This window comes from Kickxella alabastrina (genome assembly GCF_025024165.1).
Source record: "Kickxella alabastrina strain RSA 675 chromosome Unknown BX661scaffold_23, whole genome shotgun sequence".
NCBI classification, from domain to species: domain Eukaryota; kingdom Fungi; phylum Kickxellomycota; class Kickxellomycetes; order Kickxellales; family Kickxellaceae; genus Kickxella; species Kickxella alabastrina.
The window spans coordinates 166-18,523 of record NW_026251494.1 but is presented as its reverse complement, the minus strand read 5'-3'; the positions used below and the strand labels follow the sequence as shown (position 1 = coordinate 18,523).

General features: G+C 52.5%; 4 protein-coding genes across 4 annotated transcripts; 1 reads left to right on the top strand and 3 right to left on the bottom strand.

Annotated features, from left to right (window-relative positions):
• Window positions 1-181: 181 nt before the first annotated feature.
• BX661DRAFT_172825 (uncharacterized protein) lies at window positions 182-1,208 on the bottom strand (the record flags this gene model as incomplete). The annotated part of the gene is made up of 2 exons (XM_051533806.1): window positions 182-717; window positions 839-1,208. The coding sequence occupies 2 exons, from the start codon at window positions 1,206-1,208 to the stop codon at window positions 182-184; spliced, it is 906 nt and encodes a 301-aa protein (XP_051389524.1).
• A 795-nt stretch (window positions 1,209-2,003) lies between these two features.
• BX661DRAFT_172824 (uncharacterized protein) lies at window positions 2,004-14,758 on the bottom strand (the record flags this gene model as incomplete). The annotated part of the gene is given in 17 exon segments (XM_051533805.1): window positions 2,004-2,981; window positions 3,217-4,649; window positions 4,664-6,470; window positions 6,764-9,676; window positions 9,742-9,836; window positions 9,904-10,096; window positions 10,132-10,499; window positions 10,582-10,768; window positions 10,783-10,896; window positions 10,971-11,747; window positions 11,798-11,875; window positions 11,997-12,306; window positions 12,347-12,656; window positions 12,683-12,920; window positions 13,028-14,313; window positions 14,470-14,594; window positions 14,721-14,758. 17 exon segments carry the CDS (start codon window positions 14,756-14,758, stop codon window positions 2,004-2,006), a joined length of 11,250 nt encoding a protein of 3,749 aa, XP_051389523.1.
• Window positions 14,759-16,380: 1,622 nt separating this feature from the next.
• On the top strand, window positions 16,381-17,234 carry BX661DRAFT_186747 (uncharacterized protein; the record flags this gene model as incomplete). Its single annotated transcript, XM_051537092.1, has 4 exons — window positions 16,381-16,398; window positions 16,850-16,880; window positions 16,915-17,073; window positions 17,199-17,234. 4 exons carry the CDS (start codon window positions 16,381-16,383, stop codon window positions 17,216-17,218), a joined length of 228 nt encoding a protein of 75 aa, XP_051389522.1. The 3' UTR covers window positions 17,219-17,234.
• Window positions 17,235-17,746: 512 nt separating this feature from the next.
• On the bottom strand, window positions 17,747-17,985 carry BX661DRAFT_186741 (uncharacterized protein; the record flags this gene model as incomplete). Its single annotated transcript, XM_051537091.1, has 1 exon — window positions 17,747-17,985. A coding segment is annotated over one exon (176 nt), but the record flags the coding sequence as incomplete, so codon positions are not given.
• Between the last annotated feature and the right edge of the window lie 373 nt (window positions 17,986-18,358).

Below are 18,358 nucleotides of genomic sequence, written 5' to 3'. Positions count from 1 at the left end.
GGTCGTGGCGCGCGCGAGCAGACGCAGAAACAGATCCTGCAGAGTAGGGCTGTGAGACGATTTGCCCTGCGCCGTCATGCCCTTGCTCGACGGCAGGTCGGCAATAGTGCCACTGTCGCCGCTGCCGCCTTTGTGGTCGTCATCACCGTCGTTGTCAGTCTGCATATTGCAGTAGTCGCGATCAGTCAGCACTCTGGCGCTGGCCTTGAAAGCCGAGCCCTGGGCTGCTTGAGCGCTGCTGAAAGCGAGAGTGTTCCCAGAACAGCAGTTGACCGCGATTTGGACAAAATGTTGCCCTTGCGCCCTCCTCGCTCGACCCCGATCCCAACGGCTGTGAAATGACTGGAGACTTGGCGGGCCGGTTTTCGCCATCGGCGCCATCTGTCGTCTTCTTGGCCTTGCCCTTGAGCTTGGCCTTGATGTCAGACATGCCCGGCATTTTGTCCAGGTCGTCACCATACTCGCGCTTGTATAGCCGCACCCACTTGCGCAGCTCTCGTGCAGCACGCATCTGCCGCATTGCTCGCAGCGAGGGGTCTTCTTCAGCCTCGGAGCCATCACGAGCAGGAGGCTTGGACATTGCCAGAGCGCGGGCATGGGTAAAGGCAGCGGTGTGAATATCGCTGCTGCTGGGGTCAAAGCGCCCACGGCTGCTCTTGCCTTTGCTCCCTTTGAGGCGGCCGCTGCCAATGTGTCTTTGTCCTCGTCTTCGCCGTCCTCAATGTCACCATCTTCAAGTTTTGTTTGCGAGGATAGCGGCTGCACCCTCGAGGAACGGTTCTTTGGCGTGGCCGAATGGTGACGGTGGTGGTGAGCCCGGTCTTCCTCGTCTCCTCACCTGCAGATGCTATGGCTGCCGAGGTCGCAAACGGGCTTGCTGTGTCACGAGTCAGACTTTCGTCACTAGTCGAGCTGTCGCTGAAACCATCGTCACCATTATCAGCATTGCCACCATTGTCACCCTCGTCGTCTGAAAACTCATAGTCATGAACTCCGTAGTCTCCGTCATGATTATCCCCGGGAGAACCGTCATTCGAGTCGCTCGAGTCGCTGGACACTGGGTCAATAATGGGCACGATCTCGCCGTTTTCGTTAAACATGCGCGGGTTGAAACGCTCGATTGCAGATAGAAGCGATTCGACGCGCAGAGGCTTGGTGACGTACTCATCCATGCCCGACCACAGACAGCGGTCACGGTCACCATTCATGGCATGCGCCGTCAGCGCAATTATAGGGTGCGGAAGTCGACACCTTCGCTCTCCTCCCAATTGCGGATGCACTTGGTGCTGTCGAAGCCTCCCATGACTGGCATCTGCACATCCATCAGGATTATGTCAAAAGGCATCGGTACACAGGCAAACTTGTTGTTTGGATCGCGAACTCCCGCTGGCTTGCGACTATTGAGCTCATCCTCGAGCGTGTAGATACCAGCATTAGGGCTGCGTGCCTTTATGGCAGCACCCCCACGCTGCCCGGAATTCCGGGCTGTTTGCTGACTCCTTGTCCGCTAAGGTCCTCGCTGCTTCCAGGGATAATGATCTCATCCGCCATCAGCGGCAGGTCATCAGGTGCCTTGACCGCGGGCGGGTAGATGCTGTCAGCAAAGATCGTGCCTTCAGCATACTGGGGATGCCCATTCTCGGATTCCGACTCTGCCGGCGGCGACCACGGCCGTTGTGACTCGGACGCAGAGTCTTCACTATCGACATTGTCTGTGCTGATGTATTCTGGCGCTCATCGGCAGGTGACGGGTCGTCGGGACCCATCGCAAAGGGCGAGCGAGTCTGTATGCCTTCGAGCAGACGCTCGTTGTCACTTCCAGACTGCGAGGCCACCGACCGTGAGATTGTTGACTGCGATGGATGCCTGTCGACTGCAAAGCCGCCGGTTGCACAACTACCAGCTGCGTATCCGTCGACCTGATGTGACTGCCATAGATCTTGAGGTTACGCCTCCATTGCTCCATGACGGCCTCTACCGCCAGCTGGCCGTTCGACACAACGTCAATCTTGTGGTTGCACTTGCGAAGTAGCCGTAGCGCCAGCTTCTGGTTTACGACTTATCCTCCGCCAAAGGATATGCAGTGGGCGCTTGCGGTGCTTCTTGAGATCCGGAACATACGAGTGCAATGTGAGCGCTGGCACGATGGCGCTGGCCAGCTTGCCAAAGTCGAGCGGCATGTCGAGATAGGAGGTAATGCTGTGCTCGATGACGCGGTTGACATTAATGTTGCAAACGCCTGGCTCAACAAGATAGACAATAGGCATGACGCTGAGGTTAGATAGCCCCGACGTGCGCAGTTCCTCGGCTGTATCCAAGCTGTCGACAATAAACGTATCGAACTGCCGCTGGCCCGGTGAGCCGCGCAAGAACAGGTGGCGGGCGCTCTCAGTGCTCTCGACCACAGTTGTACTCAGGTGGAAAGCCTTGAGCATGTCACGCAGACGGTAATCATCACTTTCCACTGGCTTCTGGCACGCGTCGTAGATGATCAGCATATTGCGGTTGCGGTAGGGCAGTATGCGCTTCTCGCAGTTGGCAAAATTGGGCTCGAATATCCCAACCTTGACCGTGAATATAAAGTTGGAGCCCTCACCGTAAACGCTCTCAACGCGGATGTCACCGCCATGCAGCTGGCACAACCGTTTGGAGATGCTCAGTCCCAGACCTGTACCGCCGTATTTGCGTGTTGTCGAGCCATCAGCCTGCGTAAACGAGTCAAAGATCACAGACAGCTTATCCTTGGCAATGCCGATGCCCGTATCACGCACCGAAATCTCCAGAATCGCGTTGTCCCCGTTGGTTTCAGCCACACACTCGTGCACGAAACAGTTGACCGATATCTCACCGTCACTGGTGAACTTTACCGAGTTGCCAACCAAGTTAGTCAATACCTGCTGGATCCGGTTCGGGTCGCCAACCATGTTATCAGGTATGCCCGTGTCGCACTGGAAGTTGACAGACAGGCCCTTCTGCACCGACTTGAGTGATAGCGTTTTAAGTACACTGAGAAGCGTGTTGCGCAGCGAAAACGGGATGCGCTCAATGTTCATGTGCCGGCCTCAATCTTGGACAGGTCCAACAGATCGTCGAGAATCGTCATCAGCGAGTTGGACAGACTTGACACAATCATCAGCGAGTCGCGCTGCGCATGAGTCAGATCTGTTTCCAGCGTCATCCCAGTCATGCCATAATGCCATTCATCGGCGTGCGCACCTCGTGCGACATGTTGGCAAGGAACTCGCTCTTGGCGCGATTGGCCTGCTCGGCTATATCACGGGCCTTCACGTAACGCTCAATGCTCTCGCGTAGGTTCTTCACCATGCGGTTGATCTGGGACTTGAGCGCGTCCATTTCGCCCATCGCATCAATCGTAATAAAAGACGAAAAGTCGCCGGTAGACGCTGCCGCTGTAATCGCGGCAAAGGCACGCACCTGGTTTGTGAGGTTGTGCGCCATGTTGTTGACCTTACTCGTCATGTCGCGCCATACACCGTCAATGTCCACAACATGTGCCTGACCGCCCAGTTTGCCTCTCGTACCGACATCATAGGCAACCTTTTTGAGCTCCTCCGCAAACCTGCTCAAACGCCCAACCATAGTGTTGATAGTTGTCTTGAGCTCGCCCATTTCGCCGCTCAGTGGTGCCATTACCATCTGCGTCAGATCGCCGGCCGAAATGGCCTTGGTCACCTTGGCAATGTCGCGCACTTGCTTTGTCAAGTTGTCGGCCATCTTGTTAACGTTATCAGTGAGGTCCTTCCATACGCCATCAACATTTGGAACCAGGGCCTGGCCTCCGAGAATGCCGTCCGTACCAACCTCCTTGGCAACACGAGACACCTCGGCAGCAAACGTGCTCAGCTGCCCTACCATCGTGTTGATGGTGGACTTGAGTTCCTCCATCTCGCCGTTGAGATCGGATGTAACCATTTGCGTCAGATCGCCAGCAGCAACGGCCTTGGTGACATTGGCAATGTCGCGCACCTGAATCGTCAAGTTGTTAGCCATGTTGTTGACGTTATCAGTCAAGTCCTTCCACACGCCGTCAACACCCACGACCTTGGCCTGGCCCCCCAGTACACCATCTGTGCCGACCTCCTTGGCAACACGCGAAACCTCGGCTGCAAAAGTGCTCAGCTGGTCGACCATGGTATTGATCGTGGACTTGAGCTCACCCATCTCGCCACTCAAAATCGCGGTGACTTTTTGTTTCAGATCGCCGGCCGAGATGGCCTTGGTGACATTGGCAATGTCTCGCACTTGGATAGTCAGGTTGTTGGCCATGTTGTTGACGTTATCAGTCAGATCCTTCCACACGCCGTCAACACCTTCAACCTTGGCCTGGCCTCCAAGGATGCCGTCTGTGCCGACCTCCTTGGCGACACGGGACACTTCAGCTGCAAAAGTGCTCAGCTGGTCGACCATAGTGTTAATCGTGGATTTGAGCTCCTCCATCTCACCGTTAAGCTCCGAGGTGACCTTTTGCGTCAGATCACCCGCAGCGACAGCCTTGGTGACATTGGCGATGTCGCGCACTTGGATTGTCAAATTATCGGCCATCTTGTTGACATTATCAGTCAAGTCCTTCCACACGCCGTCAACGCCCTCAACTTTGGCCTGGCCGCCCAGCACGCCGTCAGTACCAACTTCGCGGCCATACGAGAGACCTCGGCAGCAAACGTGCTCAACTGGTCGACCATCGTGTTTATCGTAGTCTTCAACTCTTCCATCTCGCCATTAAGCTCGGACGTGACCTTCTGCGTCAGATCACCCGCGGCGACAGCCTTGGTCACGTTGGCAATGTCGCGCACCTGGATTGTCAAATTATCGGCCATTTTATTGACATTGTCTGTCAGGTCTTTCCACACGCCGTCAACACCATCAACGACGGCCTGGCCACCAAGCTGGCCCTCAGTACCAACCTCCTTGGCGACTCGGGACACCTCAGCAGCGAAGGTGTTAAGCTGGTCAACCATCGTATTGATAGTGGACTTGAGTCCGCCCATCTCGCCGTTGAGCTCGGAAGTGACCTTTTGCGTCAGGTCTCCTGCAGCAACCGCCTTGGTGACGTTGGCAATGTCGCGCACCTGGATCGTGAGGTTGTTGGCCATGTTGTTGACGTTATCAGTCAAGTCCTTCCATGTGCCATCAACACCCACGACTTTGGCCTGGCCGCCCAACACGCCATCTGTGCCGACCTCCTTGGCAACGCGCGAAACCTCGGCAGCAAACGTGCTCAACTGCCCGACCATGGTATTGATCGTTGTCTTCAGCTCCTCCATCTCACCTTTGAGCTCGGACGTGACTTTCTGCGTCAGATCTCCCGCAGCAACCGCCTTGGTCACGTTGGCAATGTCGCGCACCTGGATCGTGAGGTTGTTGGCCATGTTATTAACATTGTCGGTCAGGTCTTTCCACACGCCGTCAACACCCTCGACCTTGGCTTGACCGCCCAGCACGCCGTCTGTGCCAACCTCCTTGGCGACTCGGGACACTTCAGCTGCAAAGAGGCTGAGCTGATCGACCATCGTATTGATAGTGGACTTGAGCTCGCCCATCTCGCCGTTGAGCTCGGATGTGACCTTCTGCGCCAGATCGCCGGCGGCCACAGCTTTGGTCACCATTGCAATGTCGCGCACCTGGATGGTCAGATTATCGGCCATCTTGTTCACGTTTTCGGTCAGGTCCTTCCAAGTTCCGTCAACACCTTCAACCCTGGCTTGACCGCCCAATACACCGTCCGTGCCGACCTCCTTGGCGACACGAGAAACCTCGGCAGCAAACGTACTGAGCTGGTCGACCATAGTATTGATAGTGGTCTTCAACTCTTCCATTTCGCCGTTGAGTTCGGACGTAACCTTCTGCGTTAGATCGCCTGCAGCAACCGCCTTGGTAACCATTGCAATGTCGCGCACCTGGAGTGTCAAGTTATTGGCCATGTTGTTGACGTTATTGGTCAGATCCTTCCACGTTCCATTCACGCCCACGACTTGGGCCTGGCCACCAAGCACACCGTCCGTGCCGACCTCCTTGGCAACACGCGAAACCTCGGCTGCAAAAGTGCTCAGCTGGCCGACCATCGTGTTAATAGTCAGCTTCAGTTCGCCCATATCGCCGTTGAGCTCGGACGTGACCTTCTGCGTCAGATCGCCAGCCGAGATGGCTTTGGTTACAGTCGCAATGTCGCGCACCTGCGTCGTCAAATTATTGGCCATGGTGTTGACGTTGTCAGTGAGAATCTTCCACGTGCCATCGACGTTGGGGACAAAGGCCTGACCACCTAGCACTCCGTCAGTACCAACCTCCTTGGCGACACGCGAGACTTCGGCAGCAAACGTGTTGAGTTGGTCGACCATTCCGTTGATCGTCGACTTCAAATCCAGCATCTCCCCTTGCACGTCGATTTCGATCTTCTGCGTCAGGTCGCCCGCAGCCACCGCCTTAGTCACGTCGCTGATTATCCGCACCTATTGTATATTTCAGTCACGTTATGATAGTCATTAGAAAGGTATTGCCTGTAGGACATTTTGATCACAGACTATTGTTGTGCTTATAATTGGTTTGCCAGCACAAAAAGTACATTTCATAATAATGTTTGAGCACTTTCAAATATAATGACAAGCAACACGCATAACATTACAGGTCATTGACAGGTATCACTAGGCCATGTTTGTCGGTGAGCAACGCAGTTAGCAAGCACATTTTCCAAATAGTTGCCGCATTCGACCCCACTGGTTTCAAATGATAATAAATAACTTACCTGATGGGTCAGATTGTCAGCCATGGTGTTGACGTTCTCCGTGACTGCCTTCCATACGCCGTCAACATTAGGAACCAATGCCTGGCCTCCTAAAACACCATTGATTCCAACCTCAAGCGCGACACGGATAATCTCACGGGCAAACGTGCTCAGCTGGTCTACCATCGTGTTGATTGTCTGCTTGAGTGCGCCCATTTCTCCTTTGACGTCCACTTCAATCTTCTTGCTCAAGTCACCGTGCGCAACAGCAGTGGTGACTTCACTAATAGAGCGCACCTGGCTGGTCAAGTTGTCAGCCATAGTGTTGACATTGTCGGTGAGCCTCTTCCAGATACCGTCGACGCCCTCCACGTTGGCCTGCCCGCCCAAAACACCATCGGTGCCGACCTCCTTGGCGACTCTCGAGACTTCCGACGCAAATGTGCCCAGTTGGTCGACCATCGTGTTGATAGTCTGTTTCAGCTCGCCCATCTCGCCATCCAAAATCACAGTAACTTTCTGGTTCAAGTCACCCGCAGAAATTGCCTTGGTGACGTTAGCGATATCGCGCACTTGGCTTGTCAGATTGTTGGCCATGTTGTTGACGTTGTCGGTCAGGTCCTTCCAAGTGCCGCCAATATTTTTAAGGTTAGCCTGGCCGCCGAGGACCCCGTCCGTTCCGACTTGCAGCGCAACGCTGGACACCTCGGACACAATTTCGCGCAACTTCTCAACCATATCGTTAATTGTGGTCTTGAGGTCAAGCATCTCGCCTTGCACGTCTACGTCAACCTTCTTGCTAAGGTCGCCCTCGGCAATAGCAGTGGTAACCTTAATGATCGATCGCACCTGGCTGGTCAAGTTGTCGGCCATGATGTTGACATTGTCGGTCAGGACTTTCCATACGCCATGGACGCCATCGACATTGGCCTGGCCGCCCAGCACGCCATCAGTACCAACCTCCTTGGCAACACGCGAAACTTCGTCGGCAAAAAGACTGAGCTGGTCGACCATGGTGTTGATCGTGGACTTCAGTTCACCCATCTCGCCGTTAAGCTCCGAGGTGACCTTCTGATTTAGATTACCAGCAGCAACAGCCTTAGTGACCGCTGCAATGTCTCGAACCTGGCTGGTCAAGTTATCGGCCATCTTGTTGACATTGTTGGTTAAGTCCTTCCACACGCCGTCAACACCTTCGACCTTGGCCTGGCCTCCAAGGATGCCGTCTGTACCGACCTCCTTGGCGACACGCGAGACCTCAGCAGCAAACGTGCTCAACTGGTCAACCATCGTGTTGATCGTGGACTTGAGCTCGCCCATCTCGCCGTTGAGCTCGGACGTGACCTTCTGCGTCAGATCACCCGCGGCGACAGCCTTGGTCACGTTGGCAATGTCGCGCACTTGGATTGTCAAATTATCGGCCATCTTGTTGACATTGTCGGTCAGGTCCTTCCAAGTACCGTCGACACCCACGACTTTGGCCTGGCCGCCCAACACGCCATCAGTACCAACTTCGCGAGCCATACGAGAGACCTCGGCAGCAAACGTGCTCAACTGGTCGACCATCGTATTGATAGTGGACTTGAGCTCCTCCATTTCGCCGTTGAGCTCTGATGTAACTTGTTGCGTCAGATCGCCTGCAGCAACGGCCTTGGTAACCATCGCAATGTCACGCACTTGGATTGTCAGGTTGTTGGCCATCTTGTTGACGTTGTCGGTCAAGTCTTTCCACACGCCGTCTACATTTGGAACCAGAGCCTGACCTCCAAGAATACCGTCCGTACCGACCTCCTTGGCAACGCGCGAGACCTCGGCAGCAAAAGTGTTGAGCTGGTCGACCATAGTGTTGATCGTGGACTTGAGCTCACCCATCTCGCCGTTGAGTTCAGATGTGACCTTCTGCGCCAGATCGCCTGCAGCAACTGCCTTGGTGACATTGGCAATGTCACGTACTTGGATTGTCAAATTATCGGCCATCTTGTTCACGTTTTCAGTCAGATCCTTCCAAGTTCCGTCAACACCCTCAACCCTGGCTTGGCCGCCCAATACACCGTCCGTGCCGACCTCCTTGGCGACACGAGAAACCTCGGCAGCAAACGTACTGAGCTGGTCGACCATAGTATTGATAGTCGTCTTCAGCTCTTCCATTTCGCCGTTGAGTTCGGACGTAACCTTTTGCGTCAGATCGCCCGCAGCAACCGCCTTGGTAACCATCGCAATATCACGCACTTGGATTGTCAGGTTGTTGGCCATCTTGTTGACGTTGTCAGTTAGGCCCTTCCACGTTCCATCGACACCCACGACTTTAGCCTGGCCCCCCAGCACACCATCCGTGCCGACCTCCTTGGCAACGCGCGACACTTCAGCGGCAAACGTACTAAGCTGGTCGACCATAGTGTTGATTGTTGTCTTCAGCTCTTCCATCTCGCCGTTGAGTTCGGACGTAACCTTTTGTGTCAAATCGCCAGCGGCAACAGCCTTGGTCACGTTGGCAATGTCGCGCACTTGTAGCGTTAGGTTGTTGGCCATCTTGTTGACGTTATTAGTCAGGTCCTTCCACACGCCGTCAACACCCTCGACCTTGGCCTGGCCTCCAAGGATGCCGTCTGTGCCGACCTCCTTGGCAACGCGCGAAACCTCGGCAGCAAACGTGCTCAACTGGTCGACCATCGTATTGATAGTGGACTTGAGCTCGCCCATCTCGCCGTTGAGCTCGGATGTGACCTTTTGTGCCAGATCACCGGCGGCGACAGCCTTGGTGACGTTAGCGATGTCGCGCACCTGTAGCGTCAGGTTGTTGGCCATGTTGTTGACATTGTCCGTCAGATCCTTCCACACGCCGTCAACGCCCTCAACTTTGGCCTGGCCGCCCAGCACGCCGTCAGTACCAACTTCGCGGGCCATACGAGAGACTTCGGCAGCAAACGTGCTCAACTGGTCAACCATCGTATTGATAGTGGACTTAGTTCACCCATCTCGCCGTTAAGCTCCGAGGTGACCTTCTGATTTAGATTACCAGCAGCAACAGCCTTAGTGACCGCTGCAATGTCTCGAACCTGGCTGGTCAAGTTATCGGCCATCTTGTTGACATTGTCTGTCAGGTCTTCCACACGCCGTCAACACCCTCAACCTTGGCTTGGCCGCCAGCACGCCGTCAGTACCAACTTCGCGGGCCATACGAGAGACCTCGTCGGCAAAAAGACTGAGCTGGTCGACCATCGTGTTTATAGTGGACTTGAGCTCACCCATCTCGCCGTTCAGTTCGGACGTGACCATTTGTGTCAAATCGCCGGCGGCAACAGCCTTGGTCACCATCGCAATGTCGCGCACTTGGATTGTCAAATTATCGGCCATCTTGTTGACATTGTCGGTCAGGTCCTTCCAAGTACCGTCACACCCTCGACCTTGGCTTGGCCGCCCAGCACGCCGTCAGTGCCAACTTCGCGAGCCATACGAGAGACCTCGGCTGCAAAAATGCTCAACTGCCCGACCATGTCGTTTATCGTTGTTTTTAGCTCGCCCATCTCACCGTTGAGCTCCGACGTAACTTGTTGCGTCAGATCGCCTGCAGCAACGGCCTTGGTAACCATCGCAATGTCACGCACTTGGATTGTCAGGTTGTTGGCCATCTTGTTGACGTTGTCGGTCAAGTCTTTCCACACGCCGTCTACATTTGGGACCAGAGCCTGACCTCCAAGGATACCGTCCGTACCGACCTCCTTGGCAACGCGCGAGACCTCGGCAGCAAAGTGTTGAGCTGGTCGACCATCGTGTTATAGTGGACTTGAGTCCGCCCATCTCGCCGTTGAGCTCGGAGGTGACCTTCTGGTTCAGGTCACCGGCAGCGACCGCCTTGGTGACATTGGCAATATCGCGCACCTGAAGAGTCAAGTTGTCGGCCATCTTGTTGACATTGTCAGTCAAGTCCTTCCAAACGCCGCCGACGCCCTCGACCTTGGCCTGGCCGCCCAGTACACCATCCGTGCCAACTTCGCGGGCCATACGAGAGACTTCGTCAGCAAAAGGCTCAGCTGGTCGACCATGGTGTTTATCGTGGACTTGAGCTCCTCCATCTCGCCATTGAGCTCGGAAGTGACCTTTTGCGTCAGGTCGCCCGCAGCAACTGCCTTGGTGACATTAGCAATGTCACGCACCTGTAGCGTCAGGTTGTTGGCCATGTTGTTGACATTGTTTGTCAGGTCCTTCCACACGCCGTCAACCCCCTCACCTTGGCCTGGCCTCCAAGGATGCCGTCTGTGCCGACCTCCTTGGCAACGCGCGACACTTCAGCGGCAAACGTACTAAGCTGGTCGACCATTGTGTTGATAGTAGACTTGAGCTCGCCCATCTCGCCGTTGAGCTCTGAAGTAACTTCCTGTGTGAGATCGCCGGCCGAAATCGCCTTGGTGACATTGGCAATGTCGCGCACTTGGATCGTGAGGTTGTTGGCCATTTTGTTGACGTTGTCCGTCAGGTCCTTCCATGTGCCATCCACACCCACGACCTTGGCCTGGCCGCCCAGCACGCCGTCTGTGCCGACCTCCTTGGCAACACGCGAGACCTCGGCTGCAAACGTGCTCAACTGACCGACCATAGTGTTGATTGTTGTCTTCAGCTCTTCCATCTCGCCTTTAAGCTCGGACGTAACCTTTTGTGTCAGATCGCCTGCTGCAACAGCCTTGGTTACAGCTGCAATGTCTCGCACCTGGATCGTCAAGTTATTGGCCATGTTGTTGACGTTATCAGTCAGATCCTTCCACACGCCGTCGACACCATCAACTTTGGCTTGGCCGCCGAGCACGCCATCAGTGCCGACCTCCTTGGCAACTCGGGACACTTCGGCGGCAAACGTACTAAGCTGGTCGACCATTGTGTTGATAGTAGACTTGAGCTCGCCCATCTCGCCGTTGAGCTCTGAAGTAACTTCCTGTGTGAGATCGCCGGCCGAAATCGCCTTGGTGACATTGGCAATGTCGCGCACTTGGATTGTCAAGTTATCAGCCATCTTGTTGACGTTGTCAGTGAGAATCTTCCATGTGCCGTCAACACCTACACCTTGGCCTGGCCGCCCAACACACCGTCTGTACCGACCTCCTTGGCGACACGAGAGACTTCGGCAGCAAAGGTGCTGAGCTGGTCAACCATGTCATTGATGTCTGCTTAAGCTCACCCATTTCGCCGTTGAGCTCGGATGTAACCTTTTGATTCAAGTCACCGCAGCAACCGCCTTAGTCACGTTGGCAATGTCGCGCACCTGGATCGTTAGGTTGTTCGCCATCTTGTTGACGTTATCAGTCAGGTCCTTCCAGATACCCTCGACGTCTGGCACTACGGCCTGGCCGCCCAGCACGCCATCTGTTCCCACCTCCTTTGCAACACGCGACACCTCGCTCGAAAAGGTCTTAAGGCGGCCAACCATGTCGTTGATCGTGTTCTTCAGGAACTCCATTTCACCCTGGCAGTGGATGTCAACGACCTTGCCGAGATCGCCCTCTGAGACAGATGCAGTGACCTCGCTGATTGTGCGCAGCTGGTGCGTGATGTTGTGCGCCATATTGTTCATGCTGTCGTCATGTGAAGCCACACACCGCTGACCCCGTGTACCTGCGCCTGAGTGCCGAGGCGCCCTCCCAGCCGACCTCGTATGAGATCCGGGTAATCTCGCCAGCAAACATGCTGAGCTGGTCGACTAGCGTGTTAATCGTAGACTTGAGTTCGGCCATCTCGCCCTTTAGCGGTGATATCACCTTCCTGGTCAAATCGCCTGCAGCTACTGCCTTGGCAACGCTAGTGATGTCGCGCACCTGCATGGTGAGGTTGTTAGCCATGTTGTTGACGTTGTCGGTCAGGTCCTTCCAGACTCCATCAACATTGGGCACTATGGCCTGGCCGCCGAGCATGCCATGGACACCACCTCAACGGTGAGGCGTATCAGCTCACCCGCCATTCCGTCAATTGACGTGACCATGCTGTTGATTGTGGTCTTCAGCTCGAGCATCTCGCCCTGCGCTTCTACCTCGACGAGCTGCGCCAGGTTGCCGCTGGCCACGGACTTGCACACCTTGGAAATGTCGCGCACCTGGTTCGTAATGTTGTCGGCCATGTTGTTGACGTTGTCAGTAAGCTGCTTCCACACACCGTTGACGCCAGGCACGTTAGCGCTGACGCCCAGAATGCCCTCCGTGCCAACCGCGTGAGTGACGCGGGTCACTCCATCGAGAATGCGCTCAGCTGGTCGACCATGCCGTTGATCGTCGTCTTCAGGGCGAGCATCTCGCCGTTGACCTTGATGTCGACCTTCCGCGTCAGATCGCCGTTGGCCACGGCATTGCACACTTGCGTGATGTCGCGCACTTGCGCAGTCTGGATCCTCGACATCATATTGACCTCCTTTATAAGGTTGAGCCAGGTGCCGCTCATGCCTTCGGAGATCAGCTGCATGCCGAGCTTTCCGCGAATGCCGTCGTTGCATGCAACTTCAAAGAGCTGGTGGGTGACAAACGACAGCAGCGACATCATGCAGTTGACGCGCTTGGCCAGGCGCCGCGTGTGAGTAACGGGCCGGCCGTCGGGAGGTGTCGCGTCCCGGTCTAGATCGAGCCAGGCCATGCGGCGCGGGAAGGCGGGGTCGTTGGCAGCTCTTTCCTCATCGGTTTGGCAGCGGCTGCACTGGACACGCAGGCTAAAGTCGCCGTTATTACAGCATTGGCAACACGCTCGCACGCCTGGATGCACTCGAGCATGCGTCGTCTTCGGTAGCCGCTGGCACAGGTATCTCGGCGGGTTGTGGCACGGTTTTCTTGTGATCGAGTGGGGTAGGGCAATTGCAAGGGGCAACCAGTTTGCCCGGCCGGCTGCGCTGTGCTCCGAGGGCGATGGGGAAGCACCTCCAGCAGGCAAGAACGTGGACCACCAGCGAGGGGTGTTCGCCGGCTGCTGGTGATCGACGCCCTGCTGCGCCAGATCGCGAGGGCTTTCAATAACTGATGCGTTGTAAGGCAACATCGGCGAATTGACAAAAACGTCAACCGGGGCGTCGGTGCCAGACTCGGTCTCACCAGGCATAGGGCACCCAAGCTCCGCCAACTTGTCCGACTGCTTCTGCAAGTGCACAGCCATCAGCGACAGGTGGCCCTCGTACATGGCCTTCATATTAAGCAGTGCCTCCTGGCGCTCGATGAGATGCCGCAAGCCTTGGACCATGCTTTCGGTGGTGTGTTGCAGCGGATTCTGCAGCCGCAGCGGTGGCACTTGCTGAGAAGATTCAATGTCGTACCACACAGGCGAGCTGCTGGCATCGCAAAAGCTGGCCGCACCACTGGAGCTGCTGCTCGCCACACTGATTCTGTCCGCGTCATCATCATCATCGTCGTCGACTACATCATTGTCGCCTGAATCCAGTCTGCCGAGTTCAAAACGGTCCAAAACTCCCAAAGAGTCAGCAAAGTTGCCCTTGTCCAGCTGGGACAGACACTCGCCAATTGCTGAGACCAGGGTAATCATTTGCGGTGAGCGCGGGAGAGAAGCGGGGTCGGCAGCGGCGGTTTCAGTTGGTGTTTTTGTTGTTGATGCTGTTGTTGATCGTTATGTGTATCGCTCGCACCTGCCTGAAACTACAAACACATACATTCAAAAACAAAACAAATAAGTTGATTCTTTGCATATTTTTATTCAGTGGTTGTGCTTTGGCATATATACTCGGTTCCATATGTCAATATTCCTATTACTTCTGTTGGCACCAGAATACTTGTGGAGCACTCTGCTTGCATACATTGAAAAGTTGCGAGGAATTTGCCACCAAATTGGTAGTGTTTCCAATAAATTCGAGCTGTTGTTTCTTGAATGTCGAAGGCTGATTTGTGTGTACAAATAGAATATAATCGCGGAATTTTAGTCGTATTTTTGTGCTATTGAGTCAAAAAGGCAAATGCAAGAGTATAAAAAATAAGTAAAAAATCAAGCTACATATTTTCTTTACTTCTGACTTGGTTGTGCCGTCAGGCTGCTGGCCAACATGTTGCTGGCACTACTGGTGCCTTTTTTATTAATGCGGTTTAGTGATTGGTCAAGTTTCCAGTCAAAATTAATAGGTGACTAGGTGCTCTCACGCCTGCAAGCAAGCATTGTCATGTTCGGACATGTTTGGACATGTTTGGCCAGCAGGCCACTCGCTCATTGTGGTGATCCCGAAAATATGATATAACGCGGCATTGATATTATTGCAGTTGGAGTCGCTGCTACGAAGCTGGGCCATTGCAATAGTGCCAATGTACTCCCAGCCGGAAATACAAACGGAATTTGCGCAGGAACAGCGTATAACCTAGCCACAGTCACTGTTGATTCAATTGCTTTCATGCGAGATTGAGCACAACAAAAAAGCCTCGTTACTATGCGAGGTTATGTTCGCACCATCTGGCGGATATACATTTTTGAATTCAATCGCAAAGCCGTGCGTGTGAGTGATGTGAGTGTTTATTTGGCGGCTTGATATCTACTAAATGCGAGTTTGGAATGATGAGCAGGGTTGAGGCAATTTGCGCTTGGGTGCACTATCGGAAAAAATACTACAAGACAAAGCGAATCCATGGTTAGTGTCGGGGAAATTAGGATATCCAAATGGCGTTCCATCGTCGCAAGCAGTGGTGCAAGAACAGGAGGCCAAAATAGGCGCTGCGCCAGTCGAAAGCCAATTATGCGTGCTTTTATTTACTATCTGCTTTTGTAACCCCTTTCCAACTGGCTCTGGTGTGTCCTGATGAGGTTTATAATCCAATGTGTTGCTCTATATTGTTGTTTGTTAAATAAATGATACGGGCAGCCCAACCATTATTTAATTTATTGTTTTTCTCTTTTTTATGGCATTTTCAATTTTATTATAATTATTTGTTGAAGCTTTATCCCATGCACAATCAAAGGCAGTAGTTACTCTACCCCGCTCCCACACTTCCGCTTCCTTTATATCTCTACATACCAATAGCAATACAACCTACTGCGCCACTGATAGACATCAATTCAAACAACCACACAATTCAGTCGCTGCTGCTGCCACTCTGTCTGTCGCTTGAGGGCTGGTGTTAATGAGTGAGTTCAATAAATGTACTCAAAACTATATTCAAAAACTACTGATATAGAAGAGACCAAACTAGTGAATGTTGTTTTGCCCTTTTTATGACTTTGAGTCTTAGTGCTCACAAAGAAAGGCAACTGATGGGCGTTGGGGTACAAAGGAAATGTGTGCCCAACACCATTGCTGAGTCGAAATGGGTCTATGAGAAGGGCATAGTGAGGATGCCATACACAATTACATAGACCACTCGACAATATCTGATGGAGGAGTGTTGACTGGTTAATCTAAAGACAATCAGCACCTTTGTGAATAGTTCCAAAGGCATGAACGAACAACAATTAGTTTTGTGATTCCTTCTCTTTTCTTAAGCTGGTTTTCGAAGATATTAAAGGTATTTTTATTTTACATACATCTTTTCCATAAGCTTAAAACCAGGCTAATAAAATTAAATCTGAGCACTCGATCTGCCAGCTAGAGCATCAAGCGTGGCCAGATGGCTGCTGTGCATATCTGCCATCATCATTGCTGTTTGTCTAAAGTCACCTTGGCAAGCTGTTATCTTCATCTTATCATGGATTTGGTAGTCGGGGTGTTTGTTGAGATTGGAGTTCTCATCAACAGTTAGCGTTTCTTAGGCGTCAAGGATCAACTTGTTTCCCGTTCAATCCGAAGGCTGCACTGTTCCTTGTACCAGTCGTCCTGTTTGTTTATGCTCTCATTTACAAAAACTGTTGCTTGATTTTGCACACTCTCCCTGGGGCTTCTTGGCCAGCGTTATGTACCTGTCCTCTGTCAGCTCCTAATGAATGAAAATTGAATATTAATTTGGAACGGGTTAAATGAAATATTAGAAAACACCCAACGCGCACAAAACAATGCCTTTTGAGGGGACTAATTATACTAAATTTTAAATGATGTGGTTTGATAAAATGACAAATTCCTCTGTCAGCTCCTTCCAGCCCATCTCATATTCAGGTCCAGCTTCTTGTCCTGATAGTGGGCGTCCACACACTTTTGAGTTTCTCCAACATACAATCTAGTGGTGCTGGATACACCTGGAGTCTGTTGATTGTTTCAGGCAAGTGATCTTGAATGGGTCTTAAAGGTCCAAGTGAAAGTTCTCTCGCATTCAGAATTTTATGCTTCCGTCATGGACACATGAAACATGTGGCTCTGTGTCTCAATTGGCCTGACAGCCAGGCGACAGAGCATAGACGCATCTCTGGTTCAGTGTACGCGTCAGGGAAGCATATTTTTTACAGCAGTAAATGGCAGGGCCACTATGCTCCAAAAAAAGCAACAAAAGCTAAAAAATCAATGCACAACAAAGAACAATGCTGGTTGGAAATTAATCCGTAAATATAATTATTTCTTGTTTCCATATTTCAGCCAACCAAATGCAAGCATGAGAAGCTCAAATTTTTTGTTTATATTAAAAAATTGTTTTTTGTTTTTGGCGCAATCCATCGCAACAAATTTCACCTTTGCAACTTTCCACCTTTGCTTTACTTTTAATATTTGCTTTTTTCCAATTCGCACCATTTCGTTCAATTTGTTTTTTTCTTCACTTTTTATTACTTTTACCATACCTCAGTGCTTATCACACACACACACACACACACACACACACTCTCTCTCTCTCCCTCTCTCTCCCCTCTCTTTCTATTTCCCTTTCCTTTCTCTCAATGATGTCTGAGCTAGCTCCTCCGAATAAGACCCCGCCGAATCAAATAGGCGTAAGTACTTCAATATAAACGGATCGTTATGATATTGATGAATTGTTTGTTGTTGTTTATTCTGCGTGCATATAAAACTAATTCGGACACTAATTTAAAACATTTTGTTTTTTTTTATTAGAACAGCAAGACAGGTGGTACTTTCCAAACGCCCCAAAAAATCAAAAAAGGAGGAACTGCCGCCCGGGGAATCGGAGCCCCCCGAAGTACGCGATAAGCGCCGTCAGCGGCTGCTGAAATGCCTTGGCGATAACATAAACACAACTATCTGTTCAATGCCTTTGTTGAATCTCTGGGTGTGAAGGAGCGGTATGAACGGTTCATCAAGGGTTGGCCCAATCTCTTCCTCGACATAGCTAGGGGGTCGCCAGTGGCTGATGGCAAATGCATCGTAGCCAATACACGTCGTTCGAATACTAGACTCAAGAATTTGCTCGTTACTGACGTTTTCAAATCTTACTTGAATGAGTTGATGGGGTTGACTAAGGAAGCTCGTTTGGTCAAATATTTTATCTTCCTCTTCAACGAGATGGTCGATGTGGTTCATGACGCAAATAAAGATATTCCAGCAGGCGGAACTTTAATCCCAGACTGCAAGCTTAAGCTGAAGGACTATCAGCTTAAGGTTATACCAAAGACTCCGCACAAGCCAGATATCGCGTTTTACTACAGAGGCTACACAGAGGAGAATGCTCATTCCATCCATGCTATACTCGAGGCTAAGATGGATCCAGATCTCAGCGGACCTATAGAGGATACTCGCGGCCAGCTCGCAGATTACGGCCATTTGCTTAATGATAAGCAGGCAACCCG